Here is a 19,335-nt window from a genome sequence, read left to right on the forward strand (position 1 = left end):
GTAATAATTTACAGTTCATAATCTACATAGAAGATACTGAGTTTATTGAAGGCAAAACATCCTAAGAATTTTGAGTGTGTGAGTATAATTATCGTCCTGATGAATTTTTGGAAGAAAATGTATGTGATTAAATATGCATCGAAGAAACGAATGCGGAGGTAGTACAATGTAAGAAAGAAATTAAACGTTGTTTATAATACAGTAACATCGAATTGCAATTAATCCGACTGGCAGAAAAAAATGTATCTATAAATTCGAATCGTCTGGAAGAATTAATAATACGTAACATTTTTGTCCACGTGATTATTCATAAAATGTAAAGCGACTTCCAAACGAAAGAAAACGAATGCTACCTGTTGTCGACAAAAAGTCCAAAACCTGATCATCGACTTTTTCTCTAAGAAGAAAAAGAGGAGCGAAACACATTCGATATCCAGGTAGATGATGATATTAATAAAACAGTCATCCTTCGTCTCATTAGCGGATAGAACATTTCCAGCGAGCTAGCATATAGGTTATCGGATTTTCCGGGAATAACCGACAATCTTTAACGTCCTCGAGAGGCGAAAGTGGATCGTGCAAGTTGCTAAGAATATTCGATTCGCTCTATTCAATGCTCCTCGGCGACAATATCCCGGTGTTCCTCCCCTTTCGATATCATTGAATGCGCGATCACGACGTGTCCCTGAGCTGAACTCGAAATTAGGAAAGGGAAAGTGGAAGGATGAGAATAGAAGACACGTATTCCTGTTATAAAGCTTGCATCGGATGACCGACTTCGATTTTCCATTGCAGTCTCGCGGTTAAAGGATATCAGATGAAACTGTGGCCGAGGATATCGAACTTGGTCACGATTTATTAACCATCTGCATATAGTGAAATTAGGTTATGTACAGTGGCTACAAATATTATCTGTACACGCCATTATTTTCCAATGAAAGCGGGCTCTTGTCAGGTTCCACGTTTCGTTTTTAAACTATCAAACTTTTAGTGTTAAATTTTTCTAGCCGTACGAAAGTACAATCGACTGATATAAAACTTAATGTACTTGAACTTGATTAATTAATATATAAACGCTGTGACAAATATAACGACCTACAAATACTTTTCCTAGTCACTGTATATCGAGACTTAAATCTTTTATCGTTCCAGGTTTCCAGAGTCGTATGATTTATTTAATACGATCATCTTATTTATTTACTGTACTCGATAAAATGATGTAACGAATCAGATCGGGCACCGGATAAATTTTGTAAAGTTTAGAAGATTGTCAAACACAATCTCAGAAATCGTAGAGTCACAAGTGTGTACAAGTAAATGAAAATGACTGAAGAATCGTGACAGGGCTAATCTAATAGTAAGTAAACGCGTAGTTGGCGGCACGCCGCTGCGTCACAGGCGTTTTTATTTTATCTCGAGGAACCTTTCACTTCGACGCTACGTGGGAAAACAGCGATTAAAAATAAAGGAAGCAGCGGGAGCGCTAACGATCCTGTAGGAAAGGTTCCTCGGAGCCCTGCAGCCTTCTAACGACCTTCCGAGGCATCATCATCAAGGGCCGAGTTAAATTATTCATTTGTCCTGAGAGATAGAGTACGCTTATTAAGCATTGCTTTAACATTTTATTTGGATCACCTATGATACTTAATTAAATATTCTATTTTTGTACTATATCCAGGTGAAAGCTATTTCAATTTTTACATTAGATTCTTGGCGTGATTGAAATTGTCATTTACCATTTATGGAATAATTTTCAATTAGTATTAGAATAAGTTTCGATTAATTTTCCACGCAGAACATTAGCACTGATAAATACAACAATTCTGAGAAATATTAAAACTAAAAGCTACCGCACGCTAGATTTACTTTCTTAATGAGCTTTAATTTGTCAAAGAATTTTAAAAGAATAAACAGAGATCAAAGGTTGCGAAATATGGTGGAAAATTTATTTGAAATATAACAAGAGCATCGACAAAGGACTTCGCGAAAGTGGTTTTAATCTGTGTCAAACGGAAAGTTACATTTTATCTCGAGATCGTGTTTCCTTCGAGATGCTCGGACTAACTGAACTTGCGATACACTCGGAACCAGGTCATGGTTATTTTATTAAGATGTTTCTTCAATAAAGTTATTTATAGAATACCTCTATAAATCATTCTCTATCGGAATTCCTTACAAGGAAAGTTTACTCGAACATTCTCTTAAAATCAGTTTTTTATCCGATTCTAAGTATCGTATTATAAAACGAAATTTCACGAGTTAAGGAAGCAGAAATTCCCAACTGTACGATGAATCACCTAAAAAGACATAACATAGACGTAGACAAGCATAAATTCATATTTGCCAATGATTAATCAAAAATCCCAAAGATATTCAAACTCGAAGCTTCTGTGGAATCGAGAAGAAAAAAAAAGCAAGATAAAGGGTGCTATTACATCGTAATCATTTCTATTTCAATAAAAATGAATACTAAAACATCGTTAAATCATCTACCAAGATAAAAGATCGAGAAAAGTCGTTTCGATGGATTTGGTAATTTCGATATAGCCATTAAGCCCGTCATAGAACAGTATCTATCATTGCCATCCTACGATAATCCACGATATAACGAGGTAGTAAAATGTGCCAAAGTTCACAACCATCGTTAAACCGCGGCTATTTATGCAAATTCGTATTGCTACGAAAACAGCTAAGAATTATATTCGCTGTTACAACAATATCTATATGCTATCGATATTTTACACATTTTCGCTTATCGCGTGTATTTCACGCATCTCCGCGCCTTCAAAATTTAAAAAATACCAATTAATTTGCGAATCTACGGGAATTAACGGAATTAATTTTCTAACGTGCTCGATATGCTACACTGCAATAGTCTGTTAGCTTCGGTATCTCAAGCTTGGCCATCGTGCAACAATTTCTCGAAAAATCACACCTCAAGATCTTTCCTTGTTAGTCAGCGAGAAACAACTCGATGTCAATAGACGACCGGCGTACGGTATTTCCAGCGATTGCAGCACAGCTTTGTACGTACGCTACTTTAGACGCGTGAGAGCCACGATGTAGGTACTGTTACAACGTCAATGTGCTCCTGTTCCGTGTGACAAAAGCGCTGGCCACCCCTTGTCCAGGCGAACGAGCCGGGACCGGTTCCATAAGGAAATTACCAGCAGCTTAATTTCACGAGACGAGTACGGGTGTGCGAGTTATGTCAACGTTGCTTACAGGCAGGGTGATGTATGGGTCTCGAGTGAGCATATTTTCACCGTGTAATGGGTCAACACGGCTATCTTCGAGGGAGCCACCAAAGCGATTTTCTGTACACTTCGAAGAGTTGACGAGACGTAGGTAAGCAGAGGAAGCAAAGAGGGCAAGTTTGCAGAATTCACGAATGATGTCGAAACAGGATTGAGTATGAGTGAGATTCACACAAAGAAACAACGAGTAAAAGTTGCGTAAATATAAAATTATTGGAAGATGTACATAAAATTATACGTTATAGAAGTCGGAGACTGAAAAATTTTCACGATTCGAATAGAACGTATTCGAAAACTTTCGAAAAGTTGGAAGCTGGGAAGGTAGTTGAAAAGAGAAATAGTTAAGCAAATTAAATTTTACTGCGCTATGGTCTTCTAAGGTTGCTCTATTATTCTAATGCAAAGTTGTCAGTTTCTTTAGAAAAGTTTCCCAAAATTTGGAACATCCATGGACAATGAGAAATTTGCATGTGTTTCGAAACCAAGAGGTGGACAGAATGCAACAGAAGCACAAAGCTGTCCTTTCTTCAAAGGGAAAAATAGATATTCTATGTTCTATGATATTACGTTGAAGAATTGTATAACTATAATTCCTCGAAAAAGTTTTCGAAGAATTCACTGATGCAAAGAAGCCAGCTACGAAAATTCAAAGTGCGAGAGGAAATTTATGAACAAGTTGCAGCAACCAGGTTTATTGACCTTTTGTTACTACTCGCTGATATACCACATATAGATATTCTTTAGATTTCATAATTAATAATCTCGTCATACAGTCTACCAATTGCAACACATCATGGATAACGTAACAGAAAAGCATACATTCACGTTTTTGAACTGCATTGAACTTAAAAACAAAATCTGAGAAGGATCCTCCAAAAACTCATCGACCTATCCAACCCCCCAAAAAATCCACGATCTCGATATATAATCTCTCGCAATATTTCGTTCGACGAAGATGCGATAGACATTGGACTCGAAATCGTCGAAATTTCAAACACCCCGCAACTCGACGTGGTGTCACGTATATATAGCGCCTAGCAACCGCACAATCGCGAAGAGTGTTCGCTCGTTATCGTCGAATGCTCCGAACGTGCAAACGCCACCGAAGCAACAGACGACGACGAAAACTTTTGCCGAAGGAAAAGATAGAAATAGAAAATAAATAAATAAATAACGTGTGGAATAAAGGAAAAGTGAGGGTGTGGCTCACCTAGGCCCATTTTGCGTTTCAGTTTCTTCAACACCTTCATCTTGCTGCGCAGCGGTGCCAGTATGTTGCAGTCCCCGTTGTTGTTCTGCGGCTGCAGCTCGGCGGAGGGTTGCTTCCCGGCGGGGTGGTGGTGATGATGGTGCTGGTGGTGCGCGTGGTGCGTCTCGTGATGATGGTGGTGATGGCGGTGGTGGTGATGCTGCTGCTGTTGCACGCTCGCGCCGGGACTGGCGAGGTGGCTGCAGCAGTGACAGGGGTGGCTCTTGCTGCCCTTGACCGCGCACGACGCCCCCATAAATGTAGCCGTGGTGCTCTCGAGGTGACGAGAGCAACCGTGAGATCCCGGGGGTAGGGAGCGCCGATAGGGACGACGAAGACGATGACGACGAAGACGATGACGACGACGATGACGAGATCGAGGTGGATGGAATCGCGCGGCAGCCGAACAAACACCGGCTGATTCTCACTGATCGCACATAGAGCACACTGTGATTATGGTCGCGGACTCTGTCCAACTAATAGAACAGTATGACCGTGTAAACAGTATATACGTATAAAGAAGGTGAATATACGTAGAGATCGGTATATACGAATGTTAGAAGAACGATAAGAGACTTGAATTTCTCTCGACACACACTGAGTACATGTATGTACATATATGTATGTAAATATACGCGTGACGCGAGGAGAAAGAAGAAAGAGAGAGAGGCGAATGTTTTCGTGTCAAAGGTTGAAGGATTCGACAACCGCGTGACACGAAGACGAGAAACGCAAGCAAAACGCGAGTTATCAAACACTTGCGTGCCCCTCGAGCGGCCAGGGACGACTGACTGCTCGTCGACCGAGCGCCAGAGTATCGCCGAGCCGCGCGCGAGCCACCGACCAATCGCAGTCGTGTTATCCCCACCGCGCTAACGTCGACAGCGTCTACGTTTAGTGGGGAGAGTGGCACCTGGTGGACAGCTGCCCCTTACCTGGCCACGACACACCGGGCCACCCCGTGCGCCAACGCGGGGAAGCAGGGGTGGACTACTCGTTCGCTGCCTTTTCGATCCGAGAGGCGCGGGGTTGGAAATTCGAACTGGTCGCCGACTGCACGAGCATTGATCCTGTTAGACGCGATTACTTTTTTCCTCTCTGCGGCTGTGTGTGCTTCTACCCCGCATGGACAGACCGAGAGGAAGAGCATTTTCGAGCCGGACACCCGACCACCGCTTTCGGCTCAGACGGGCCGACACCGCTCCGGTATGGATTTTTTCCGCGAGTCGATGACTCGCGCGAGTTGATGCTCGCGCTGTCTGCGAGACGTCTCCCGGAAATTTGAAAATGGAAATTACGCGTATCTGGACCTTAGCCAGAACCAGTGTGTATAAAATCTTACTTGTATGTATTACGCATGTATCATTGAACGTATTAAGTCACGCTTTTCACAGTTTAAGTGAGAGCAAATCAAAGCTGCAAAAAGAAGTTATGTTACAATATCGACAAGATATGGATTTCATATCATTTCTATTCGTTATTACGTTGAAAACTGGGTGATTTAGAACGAGGAAAAGTCTACCATCGGAAAGAGCGAAAGATATGACGCGGGAAACACGTAAAATGTTATCTTTTTACAAACACTCTGGCTGTGGGTTCCAGATATTAAATTTGGCGTGTTAAGAAGATCCTATTGATCTTCGGTCATTTTTGTCTATGATTATTACTTGTTCACGCTTGATGTTTTTTTTAATGAAAATATATATCGCAATCTCTAAAATAAAATCGTTCCTTCGTTTTATTATCGTAGCTATTTATCGACAACGCGCGTAAAACTTTGCTGTAGGTTAACTTTAAAAATAGATGTTTTTGTATTAATAAATATTTTTATCAGGTTACTCTCTACATTTTATCCATCGAAATATAGTATCTAACAACTGAACTTGTGGAACCATTAATTAATAATGAGCTACTTGAAACGACCACGCGACAACACCCACTCAGTAGATCTGCTATATTTCGACGCTAGCGATCAATGTTCAGCTGTGCCATCATTAGCACACCCTTCCACCATCGACTAATATCTGATTTAATTTTTAAAACGTCGATGTTCCATCTTAAATACGCATCAGCCAATGAATACTTTTATAATTCATAAATAACACCAGCGAATTAAATTATAATCGATCATTAAATAAACATTCCATCGTCGAAAAGAAAAATGGAATATACAAATTTCGTAATAAGGTCGCTTCTCTTAAACTTCCCAGTAACATCCGCTGGCTTTATAAATGCGATCGCATTAATAAAGTAGAACGAGACTTCCCGACGACGCAGCTAGTGCCAGATTCACGATTTTGCGTTAAGAATGATTCATAAGAGGCCATAGATCGCAGATTTCCTAGCGACTCATGGCCGTTGAATGAGTTCGATACAATTATTCGATTTAGTTATTCACGTTTCGACCATCCATCGCGAGCTCTGGAAGAGAAAATTGGAGCACGGTGATGCTGTGATACGTGAAACTTATGATCCGCCCCAGTGATACGGAAATATGTAAATAGAGTTGTAGGAGCATCATGGGTGAAGCATGGTCGGTATTCTGCGTTGAAAACGGTCCAAATGGCAGCGTTTGCGATCATGAATAATGCAGCTCGTACAGGAAGAGTGTGCACCGAGATATCGTAAGTAGAATTTAGAGTCCCTCGGAAAAACAGGACGCGAGTTCCACCGAGTGCAGCCGTGTACGTGTTCGCCAAATTGTTCCTGATTAAACTCGTGGCCAAATAATGAGATCAATGCTTTTTATTGTTCCTCTCTTAACGAGGAAATTAATTTATTTTCTTCTCTGCTTACGTAAAACTTTTTGCCATGTGTGTTTTATCGATGATCGATTTTTATCGTGGCCTGATGATTGAAGAGTTGAAGAGGGTTAATTATGTAAGGTTTCTTATTAAGATTAAGAAACGAGCTTTTCCGTTTTTGGCGCCTGTATCTCTTACTATTTAAATTCCACCATTCTGAGCGTAATTTTTTAAAATTATTCCTCGGTTTATTCTTCGTTTCCTTCTCCTTCTTAATTAAAGTTTCTTTGCTAACAAAAATTTATATCTTCGATTGAACTAATTGTTTTTTAAATACAGGATACTTCTAGTATTCTGTAGATAAGAACTCGTAAGTATTGGAATAAATATAGAAATTTATAAGAATAAAGTATCGCGATTTTCTATCGTTTTCGAAGGCTTAACTTGTTATTTAAAGAACAGTAACGCTATTCAAACGTAACATTTCTTTAGAAATGAGAGAAAATAGCGACCTTTGGTATCTCTTCTTATAATTAAATTAACACGATTCGCACTTGCCTCGAATCGGCGAGGCAATGAGCACACGAGCTGTTCGCCGTGACGGTCGAGGCTTGTTTTGGTTTGCCATTTCGAGTTACAGGATCGAAGTACAGACAACGGTAGAAATATCGTGTTTCCATGGGATTCGAGATCCATTTCTGGTCCCATGACAGAGTAATGATGATGACGTTAAGAAACACAAAAAATTGACCGAGAAACGAGCAAAACTTTCACCTGTGCCGATAATTCCAAAGATAATTATCAGTGTATTTTATTCAACTTTTATTTTGTAAAACTTATCGTACGAAAAACAAAGGAAACAAATACAAAAATAGTGCCTTGCGTCTTTCGCACCATAAGTTTAACAAAATAAAAGTTAAAGTATCTATCACACTAATCGCTTTTCGACGTAAGTAGGTTATCTTTAGCTGCATCGATTAATGTACTAAAAAATATATGATTCCATAAAAAAAGAAAGCAAAATTGACCTTCACATGCCCCTTACGTAACCATTTACAAAAAAGCCAATAACATCAGAATACGTCGCTCTTAAAGCCATTCAACTTTTGTCCGACACATTTTTCAACATAATTAATGGCGTCGAAAATATTTCAGTTCAAGCTCTTAGATGACTCAATTTCGTATTTCAATTTCATCTTATTAAACTAAATTACGAACACAATATAGACATTTTCCCTGCCCTTCTGTCGTACCATTAACGTTCCACATAAATTGCATATACGTACGTATCGAGTTCTCAGCTGATCTCAATGGACATGAAATCACAAGAAGCTTATACAGGTACCCTTATAACGGAGTTACCTTTCGTAAGAATTTCAAAAAATGTAAATCATCCAATTTTGATGCAAGCCTTGGTTGTCGTCCGAATGACGTCGATGCGGGCTGTACACCGATCATAATGAATATATCCGTGCCTTCATTTACCATATTCAGAAAGCATCTTGTACCATGTACAAGTATTCGAATATTTCCACGAGCTTGTGCAGTATCAAGTTCCATATCGATAACCATCGCTGCCGTTCATGCATGTCACCCTTGAGCCACGTTTCTTCGGCTTTGGCGCGTGCGAGCGCCACGACGAAGGCGCCGACGTATCGATTTTCGAGTGGACAATTGCTGATCGATCCTCGCTCTCCTGCGATCTGCTACATTGTCCGTTCAATCTAATTTCCGTACCCTTAACGTCGTTTCTCGTTAGCTCGAAAAGCTGCGAGCTCTGAGATGGCGTACCGATGCATCCACTCAGTGGCTCGTAAATTGAGTTTCCTGCTGCTGGAAGGATGCAGAGCTTCGCAGGACTGCAATGCGGTTTCCTGCGTGCAGCCTGTACGATAACTTTCTCCATACCGCACCATTTTATTTACCCTGTGTGCCGCTGACGTAATTTCGTTCTCGTTTACTGCATCCCCCGTTGGTTTCCGTGGCGCATTTCGCTTGTCTTTTTAAGTTTCTGATTTATTGGCATATTGAATTACAATACCAGTACCATAACCAGATGATAAAAATAACGCGAGCAAGAGCTTCGATCGGGAAATATATTCCTTAGAAGTTTTTCGACCAATGCGAATTTCGACAAAACCGAGTCTTTCTAAAAGTTTCATTTAACGTATTCTCGGTTAACCAATGTCGAAACCTAAAATATGGACTGGCTACCATTCGTTAATTATAGGTGTCGCTTGTTAATATATTGCTAATCCACGTGAACGTCGCGTAAATACGTAACCACACGATTTTACGACGATCACTGGTACACGCCAGTACAATTTATTTACACGGCTGGTGTTCACAGCAACAGGTTAAACGAAAAATTCAAAGGGGGAACGTTTTACGAGGTCGTAGAGGGCAACGTTTATCGACGAAGGCATTTTTAGAATCTCATTAGCGAGGGATGACAGGACAGCCCCTTCTCGCTACGGCTATCAACGCGCGACCAACATTTTCACCCTATTCGATTTCACGTCAGCTTTGGAAGATGTCTACTGATCCTTAAACCCTACCCGCATCCCTTCCATCCTCAAGGATGGTGAAAAAGTAAAAGTAGGTTAAGCGGGCAAGATCGAATATTTATATTCCATTATGCACTCGTCCGTGATTCATTATAAAAGGATACAATTAATATCCAATTTTTAACAAACGGATTTCCTCCACAAATTCATCCGCCGCAACAAGATGGAAGAAATAATATTTAAAGAAGAAAATAAATTTGACGGAACCGCGTTTCTGACGAACACCATCGACATTTACAATATTTCACTGTACAATTAATAATATTTGTTCGATCATGTTTAAGGATCCAATTTATGGAAGAAAAAAAAGATATTCCCTTTTTTCGTAAATGGAACAACGAAAATGTAAATGTAAATTGAACAGTAGTTTTTACTTTTTTTAATAGTAAATAGACATCGTTGGTTACGTAATCGGGTGTTCATTGCAAAACAACAGCGAAACAGAAGCAAAAGGAATAGGGAGCGGGTCAGAGTCAGGTTCTCGGAGAATGGGAAATATGCTCACGGCAGCGTAGCTGCGGCTTCCTTTCGCACATCCTTTTCATCCGGACCGGTGTTCCTCTTGCGTAACGATCGTACGCCAACTAACGGAAACCGTTTGTCCGGTCCACGTCGAACTTACTTTCGATCGTTTGATCGCCGTCCAGCGGGACCGACTTCCTGTCCTGAACGCTCTGATTCTTCGCACTCCTACACCAACACTTGCACCACCTATTCTCCTTACTTTTAACAGGCAAAGAAACGAGTTCTTTCCGTTCTACAACTTCCATCTTGCAAAAAAATTGGAAACAATCCATTTCTTAATATATATTCATTTGGTTCGCGAACATTTTCCATCATTTCCTCGAGGTCGAAAGTACGAGTGAAAATAAATGGAATTTTCACTTTCACTCGACAGCCGGGATATTATAATTGCTACGGATTATGTTCTAACGTCGATTGCTTACTACTATTATTTATTATGTACACGATACAACGATAAAAGCATATCGATTGTGGTTTTGTGTCACTTGAATAACGACTTCGAGCTTTGACAAACAATTTTCGAAACTTTGCTGATTTTATTTCTTCATCGCGAACCTTTTTTCATGTTTAAAAATATTAGTATCGTCGAGAATGGATATCGGGATTAATTCAGAAATAACGAAAAGAAGCACATGGTAAATACATTGCAACAATCGTTAAATCGAAAGTTCAACCATTTAACACCGAAACACGATGAAGATAAATCTATACGATAACTATACTTATATTTAAATCCTTATACATAAATAATAATCTTCACTTAATTCTGAACACTAAATAATAAAGCATCCTACGAACCGCAAAATATCTTCGACCTTAAAGACCTCACTATTAAAACTCTCACTTTCCAATGTACTTTAAATTATACTGCACACTTATCAAATGAATCTAATTGAAATAGAAGTGGAATAAAAAGATATTTTACAGCCTGAGTTATAAAATATGTTGGCGTGAGTCAATTAAAACCCTTATATCCTTTCGTTGTTGCCTACTTGAAACTCGTCGCAACGATAGGGTCGTTAATCGCCAGAGTCTAATTATTAATTAGAATACCGTGGCTGCTTACGAGGTAATATCTGCGCGAAGAAATTACGGAATAATTACATAAAATCGCTGTATAGTGGCTGGTAATTCGTTCGAACCAGCTGTTTTCCCGAGGCCGGCCATTATTGTATTTCCAGCGTACGCGCGCACGCACATGCGAAACGAAGCATTGTTTTATGCACGTGAATGCACGAGCGCACGCGTGCCTATTAACCCACGCGTGTAACTGTATGCGATCCAACAGTAATTCACTCATGAATTTTCATCTTTCGTTCGCTTCCTCTTTCTTTTCTTTTTTTTTTTTTTTCTTTTTTAGTAAAAAGGTTGAATCAGCAAAACACGATGATGAGCGGAGATTGGGATGTAAATCAAACTATAAATAGAAAATTTAGACTTAAACGTAATTTGAAACGAAAGATTAAATATCTTCATTTTAAAAGATTGTTACAGTTATTAGACATATTATAGTTATTCGCAAAGTTCTTATTACATATCTTATTTATTTATTTATTTACTCATCTATAAGATTATTTTAAGGTAGTTTCGTTAACAATAAAGCGATTACTTAAAGTAAATTGTTTGCAAAACTGAATGATAGTTAAATAAAAAGAGTAGGTTTATGTATTTAAAATGCTCCAACGCGTTATGAACGCTTTCAGAATTATCCAAGTTAGACTATACGTCGGCTTTAATATATTTGCATAATAATTTCCCCTTCCAAATTGCATATTTTTTATAAAGACTGTTTTCTCCGTTCCTGATATCCTACCATTTCTTAATTTCATCTTTTTAAAAGAAATGTCGAGTTTCTAGTTTCTTGTACACTATGAATTATAATTTTAATTTTATTTGCATAATTCATTTTCATCACTATGCCTTATTCGATTACGAGACGGACGAAAATTGAAAGAGGCAACTGGTTGGCTAAGGAGAGGCCTACGATTTCCTAGTTTACGTGGGAAAAGCTGTCAAGTAACACTTAAAGGAACGTCTATGGATAAGTGAACGTTGATTGCGAAAGGGTCGTTCGTTCTTTTTTTGTTTTTGCTTCGATAGGGAACTACCGTTTGAATTATGCTTGCCATTGTTCCTCCGTATGTCGGTGGGCACGGTTGTGCGTGAAACGCACAGGATGCATCTAAAGATGCACGACATCCTGCATCGTGAATTTAAATGAAAACGAAACCAAAATCCAACAACTCGCAATGTCTCGGGTCCATGCGACCGCCGCTCTTCGAAATTTTATCATCATAATAATTTTTCATCGATCGTTGAGATACATTTACCAACCAAAAATGTCCAATTACTTTTTAAATTGTTATCTTATCGTTAATTTCAAGTTAACGCTATGCAGATGTTAATAGTAGTTTCATCTCGTTCCATAAATATTCGACGCGTTTCTCTGCTCTTTAAATCGTAGAATTTTAGAACGTGCAGTGATTACAGACTTTTGCCTGTTAATGTATCTCACATTAATGATGCTTCATTTCGCATATTTAATTTGGCAAAGTTCATCGAAGGAGCTGTTCAAGTAAAAACCATTTATGAATACGTAGGAGTTTTAACGAATATCAATTGTTATAGGTAGAAGCTTGTATAACTGTTTTGAGGTATGAATAGTCGGGCGAATGAAATTTATTCGTTGTTCGCAAGGAAGCTGTTATTCCATTAAAATATACATTATTCAAGTGGCAACGTTATCTTTGCTTCCCGATTCGATATCTTCTCGATGAAACCGTTTCGTGCTATTGAATTCAATCGCGCGAACAGATTTCAATAAAAGAGTATTCTTTGCAAATATTTATTGTACATAGACAAGAAAAAGAAAAAAAAAGAAGAATTCTTGAAGCAATTAAATCTGCACATTTAGAACTGAAATACTACATCCTCCTATTCTCTATACATCACGAAATTTTCAAATTAAAATAAATTCTTGACCCAGATTTTTCGCCAAAAAGCTCTTCTTCGCGTCTCCCCTTTCGAACAATTAAAAAATGGTAGGAATTTTCCTTTGAAAAATTTCCCAATTTCAATTCGTGAATTGTCTGCTATCCGGGAACGATTCGAGGGAACAGAAGTTTCCATTATCTTTTCCAACGTTTAATCGTCGCGGTACGATAAAACGCTTCGCGAGTAAACGCCGCGGCTCGAGCAGACGCGCTACTCGCGCGCGAGTAAACAACCGAGCCGTGTCTCCGTTTCCTCGAGGACCGGAGCCCATTGATTTACGAGACCAATGCTCGTTGAAAACCTCCGAAATTACAGACAACGAGCCGCCTTGCTTCGTTTAAGCGCCTCTTTTCGCCCATCCTACCAGCTTCCTTCCGATTCTGAACGGTGGAACCGAGGCTAAATGGATAGTTATACATTTGCGCACGTAAAATTTGCTTAAAGTGGATGTTAAGAAGCATTTCGGATTTCACGAGCCATTTGCATAATTTCTGTGATGGTTTAAATAGACAATGGTCAAATATTTGCTTAACACATTCGCTGCTGTAATTCAAACATATTTGGGTGGTCGAGTAATTATGTTAAAAATACAGCTGACAGAATTATTATATTTGTCATGTTTTGGCCTAATTATTCGCTGAAACTTTTTAAACAGGCAACTGTTGTTGAATATTTAAATGTTTCATTTTTTTTCGCTGATAATAACGCGCATGATGCGTACGTACAATTATGTGGAAAATGCAGTGGTCGCAATTATTCCATTTTTATTTCCTGTGTATATTCGTAAAATGATATGTAGAAACTTTTTAAATAGACAACTGTTGCTTAAATATTTTGATGCTTAACACTTTCGCTACTGTTGACGCACAGGCTGCGTCCATGCAATTATTTATCTAGGAAATGCAGCTAACTTTTTACTTTTGTGTATTTCGATAAAATAATTCGTACAAAGTCTTCAAATTGGTAACTGTTCTTAGATATTTGTTTAATGCGTCAATATGATACGTCAACGAAGTTGAAATAAATAACGTAGCTGACGCGAATGTTTTCATTCTTGTCGCGTCTCGAGAAAATTATTTAAAGGAAGTTGAAGAAAGTAATCAACAGTACGTCGGAAAAGTCACTTTTGATGAACCAAGTTTCTAAAACGAATGTTTTAATTTCATGTTAATCGTCCATGCTTGAATCTATTAATAATAAAAAAAATCATTTAAATGTAATCTTAAGACTCTCAAGGAAAAATAATTTTATCTCGGTCGTACAACGATCTAAAAATTTATCTAACGTAATTAAAAAAACAATTTATATTTCACCGTTAGGTTTCCTTCGTTACCATTGTGCAATTTCTGATTACCCTACACTGTTCCATATTACGCGTGCACTGTGCTCAAAATTCTCAAGCGTAATTGCGTGGAAATGTCTTCAAGAATCATATCTAACTAGAATCACATCAAAAGTATCTGCTCTTGTGTTGCGCATATTTAATTAGTGCAGCGTTTTTCAAACGACCAGGCCAATTTTACGCGGTTCCAGAGGACACTCTGTCTGTTTCAATGCCAATCGTCAATGTTAATCAGTCTCTCGTGCTCATTTTTTCAAAAAACCGAGATAACTTGAAGAGATAGAGATAGGAGACAGGTTTGTTGATATAGATGAAGAAGATTTCGAAGTAAACGTTTCGTTAAAGTCTTTGCTGGCAAATGCTTTTGTAAGATAAGGAAAGGTTCGCAGGGTTTTGGTTTAAACAATTCTGATTAGCAGAAAACGTATTGTCCTAGAGCTCATTGTACGATTGTGAGCAACATGGGCTATGATTTTTATCAGTCACGTATTTGGGTTAGGTGCTAAAATAATAAGATACTACGTGAGAGTTTTCACTATCAGTCGCAATAACTACATTACTTCCCTGTGATGTTAACCGAAAATGTTTCTGCGAAATATAAAAGAAACATCATTTGGAAAATATATTGGCTCATATATTGAACCTGATACTAACAGGAGATATTAATATTTCGGAAGATCCAAGGAACAGAAAAATTCATACATAGATACGAGTATGATAATCGAAAAATATTTTCCCAATTGGACATTCATTTTGCTAGGCGAAATATCAAGCTGTACTTATAAATGAAATCACGTTGGAACTAATAACAAATAGTAACAAATCCTCTATATTTAGACAAATAGCAAAATTAAAACTTTAACAATGCTGAAAATTCGTCTATCAAAATATCATAATAAATAACCAAAACTATTCCTAACAAATAGACCACCCATTTTTATGCATTTATGGGAAACTCGAAACGCGCACAATTAGCGTACGCTGATAACATATAAAAAAAAATATAAAATATCCAAAGAACAGCATTCATTTCCATTTGCCTAGTTATATTCGCAAGTACATAAAAATTCGTAAAAATGCACAGTAATAAATAAGTAATCTTCTTACGAAAGTAAAATAACCATTACGAGGTAGCCATATACCTGAATTACAACAGAACACACACACCATCGAGTTCATCGTGGTAAAACGAAATTTCGAAATGAGATTTGCTTGACGATCGATATAAATCGTATAGAGTTGGCCAAGGTGCACGGATTCAAGGATTCAGCATCTGTCTCGCGCCAAGCCTCGACCTCGCCACCGTGCCCCCGTGGATAAGGAGGAGTGTGCAGATGCGTTTCCTATGGGGTAACCCCGTCGGCGGACGGGGATGCGTGCATATAGCATAATGTGAAATAGCGGAAGCGAGCGGCGAATGGCAGGAAGTCGGAGAGACTGGCGCGTGCGCACCCCCCATGAAAATATAGAAGACGCAGGCATTTTAGAAGTGTATTGTCGTCTCGGATTACTATGGCCCCTAAGAAGGGATGGAAGGGATCCCCGAACGGTTGTCAACCTCCTACTTCATGGTTTTACTCGTTCACTTTATCAGATTTTATATGTATATATGTGATATGTTAAGAATAGATGTAGATAGTTGTACGCATAGCTAACAGAGTTTATGTTAATTATGAGTTGATTATTGTTATTGTCATATAATGTACGTGTTCAGGTTTATGAGTAAATTTATGTCTATCTGATTGTTTCGAAATTTTCTCTTGTACGTAACGGGAAATTAACGCGAACCTCGAAGGCAGACGGAAACGGGGAAAAAATATTTTTAGCGAAACGTAAAGAAAAATTTCGAGGGTAAACCAGAGTCGAGCGTGTCAATTACCCGTGAAATTTATTTCATCGGTGGGCAAAAATTCTTGTAATCTCGTGTAAATTTACATTTTATGGAAATTGCCACGACTGAGAAACTATTAAATATCGTTCTATGAAATTTCCAAATTTTCTCACTCGCTTAAAATTTAAACGAAATCTCTCACGCCTCGAATACCTGGATTAATATTTTCATTAAAAAATTACAACTATCAAAGCATACCTACAAGCTTTCGTCAAAGAAATATCTGATAAAAATCCTCGGTAAAAAGGTCTCTTAATAAAGAACAGGCAATATATTCTTCGCTAACAAAATTCCCTTAAAAAAGAAGATAGATAGAGTAGTCCTCTAATAACAAGATTCTATCCAATAAAAAGCAAACGAAATTCTCTGATAAAAGAAATTCGTAACCAAAACTAAAATCCTTCCAACACTCTGCCATTAATTTTTCACGAACGTACAGAAATTCCAAATTTTCCCAATCAACTTCGCACCCCTTAATACGCAATTTTTTAACAGATTTTCAACTTTTATTAATAAAACAAATAAACAACATTAATAATATTGCAACATATTACATACAATAATATTACAATAATAATAACATTAATAAACAAATAAAATTTCTCGTGAATTCACGTACTAAGTTCTTGTACAGCTTTGTACGATTGCGGGATGAGAACTGCAGTTTTATAGAACACCCCTTGCAATCCATTGGAAGCCTGCCGCCCCTTCTTCCGCGGAGAGCAGCGCGAACATCTGACAGAGGCATTGACCGAATATACAATCTTTTACTGGGCTTCTTATTTCGGGAAGACAGACGGGCTGCCAGACGAGAAAGGGCCCGAAATTCGCCCTTTCTGCCGGACAGGCAATTAGGAGACCCTCGAGGAAACGGCGCGGCTGCACGGTACTTTCCATTCATGGAATGAAAGATAGTAGACGTAGAAACGTGGTGGTTCGTGCGATTCGACGGATAAGAGTGACGATATTAAACGAAAATAAGGATGATATATACTTTGAAAGTGGAAATTGATAGGCCGTGAATATTTATGCAAATTAATTTTTATAAATTGAAGAAATGGAATCCATGTGAATATTTGCTTCTTTCTATGTATGTCGTTTGAATGATTATTCGGAAAACATGATAACGTGAAAAATAAAATAAATAAATTTTATCCTCCTATTTATACCGTGCAAGTAGAATTACGTTCTTGAAGATATCAACATATTTCTGCATTTATTATATGCAATTAATCCAATGTCGTTACGACTGTACCGATATAATAAAACTATAAAAATTGAATAAAATTGAACAAAAGGCAGAAGAAATAAGTGAGTAGGAATTTGTAACAAGTATGATGGACATTTTGTGCAATTCCTTGGAGATTACGTACCGACATACTCCTATAAAGAAACGATAGTACTAATCTATGAGAAAATTACCAATTAATCATGCGTCGATTCCATCTTTTCTCAAGTGTATATCTAAAAACGTTCCAAATGTTTCCCAAAAACCAATCCACCAATCCTTCAATAATAATTTCATCGTTCCTAATAATTGTCCCCTTATCTCGAGCCACGGAATTTCCCTCAATTTAGCTCACTCGTGCCATGGAATTTTCCTCAATTATCCTCGCTCGTGCCATGGAATTTCCCTCAATTATCCTCACTCGTGCCACGATTTACGATCCATCCTGTACGCACACACTGCGCGCTAAAACGATTAAGTATTCACCTAACTTCATTTCCACCCATACCAATTCTATCATAGAAAGTTCGCGTCGCATGTACACGTTTTCGAGCCGAATTCCCGGAGCACGTCGCCTGCAGAACACGCGACGTCCTGAGAAAGGGACGGCAATGTGGTAACCTCGAGCAAGGAAGCGGAGATACGGTCCGCAACTCGAGAGCGGAATCGACTTGAGCCGTCGAAGTTGCAGCCGATTCACGAAGCGGTTCGAGGGATTTTGGTGTTCATGCAGGTTGTCGAGCTGTTTACCGATTGGACTCGGATTCGTGCAATGTGTATCGCGACAAATGATCTTTATCCTGTCCCTTCCTATTTCTTCGATACGGAAATTCGCGAAACAGCTGACACGCCTTTTGCGAAGTTAATCTCTTAATGAACTCGTTCGTACGCTTCCGCTCATAACTACATGGACACATTGCTCGACTTATATCAACGATGCACGAATATTAATAAAATTTACGAATTAATAACAAGCTGATGAGATACAAAATCGCCTTCAGTCTTTTTGTGATTAAATTGCATTAAAAAAGCAAGTATCCGTATACTTCTGAGCGGCAGTGTAGATTAGCGAAATGCAAGCACGTGGATGTCAGTGATGCATAAATGATAATAAATTGCATTTTTTAAATGCATTTAATTCCACAATTTTAAACGGAATTTTTATGTTAATTTTTGTACCAGCGTTTAAAGACTGGCTGGAATTAATGTTTACTTGAAGATGATTTTAGTACTATATGAATAAAGACCATCGTATGTTCACTATTATTATTGGATAAAGACGTATTTAAATCTTCAGTGTATATTTTTATTTATATTTCAATTTTACTTTCCTTATCGTATTTTCAATTGATTTTTTAAAGTACGTATGTATATGTGTGTGTTTCAATAAATTCATCAACTAAATCGTCAATGCTTTGATCTTCGTGTTATTTGTTACCTATTTCCACGCGCTCCTACTTTTATAAAAACCACGTTATCATATTTAATTCGATTTGGATTAGAAAAAGAAGCTGCACGATGTGTCGTTGAAAAGAATT

At 38.2% G+C, this 19,335-nt stretch overlaps 1 protein-coding gene and 1 long non-coding RNA gene across 4 annotated transcripts in view; one reads left to right on the plus strand and one right to left on the minus strand.

Moving 5' to 3' along the window:
• LOC126923880 (protein neuralized) overlaps nucleotides 1-19,335 on the minus strand; it is a 121,276-nt gene that overhangs the window by 53,905 nt on the left and 48,036 nt on the right. Inside the window, exon 1 of one of the 3 annotated variants that reach the window (XM_050737767.1) lies at nucleotides 4,468-5,318. The exons of the other annotated variants lie outside the window; for them this stretch is intronic. Within the exon in view, the coding sequence (XP_050593724.1) occupies nucleotides 4,468-4,762 (295 nt within the window). The 5' untranslated portion in view covers nucleotides 4,763-5,318. Of the gene's footprint in view, nucleotides 1-4,467; nucleotides 5,319-19,335 lie in introns of those variants that run through there. 3 annotated transcript variants of the gene reach the window in all.
• LOC126923927 (uncharacterized) overlaps nucleotides 9,884-19,335 on the plus strand; it is a 71,313-nt gene continuing 61,861 nt past the window's right edge. The window contains exon 1 of the long non-coding RNA XR_007713345.1: nucleotides 9,884-9,899. This is a non-coding gene — a long non-coding RNA (uncharacterized LOC126923927). The remainder of the gene's footprint in view (nucleotides 9,900-19,335) is intronic.

This window comes from Bombus affinis, chromosome 14 (assembly GCF_024516045.1).
Source record: "Bombus affinis isolate iyBomAffi1 chromosome 14, iyBomAffi1.2, whole genome shotgun sequence".
In the NCBI taxonomy this organism is placed as follows: Eukaryota; Metazoa; Arthropoda; class Insecta; order Hymenoptera; family Apidae; genus Bombus; species Bombus affinis.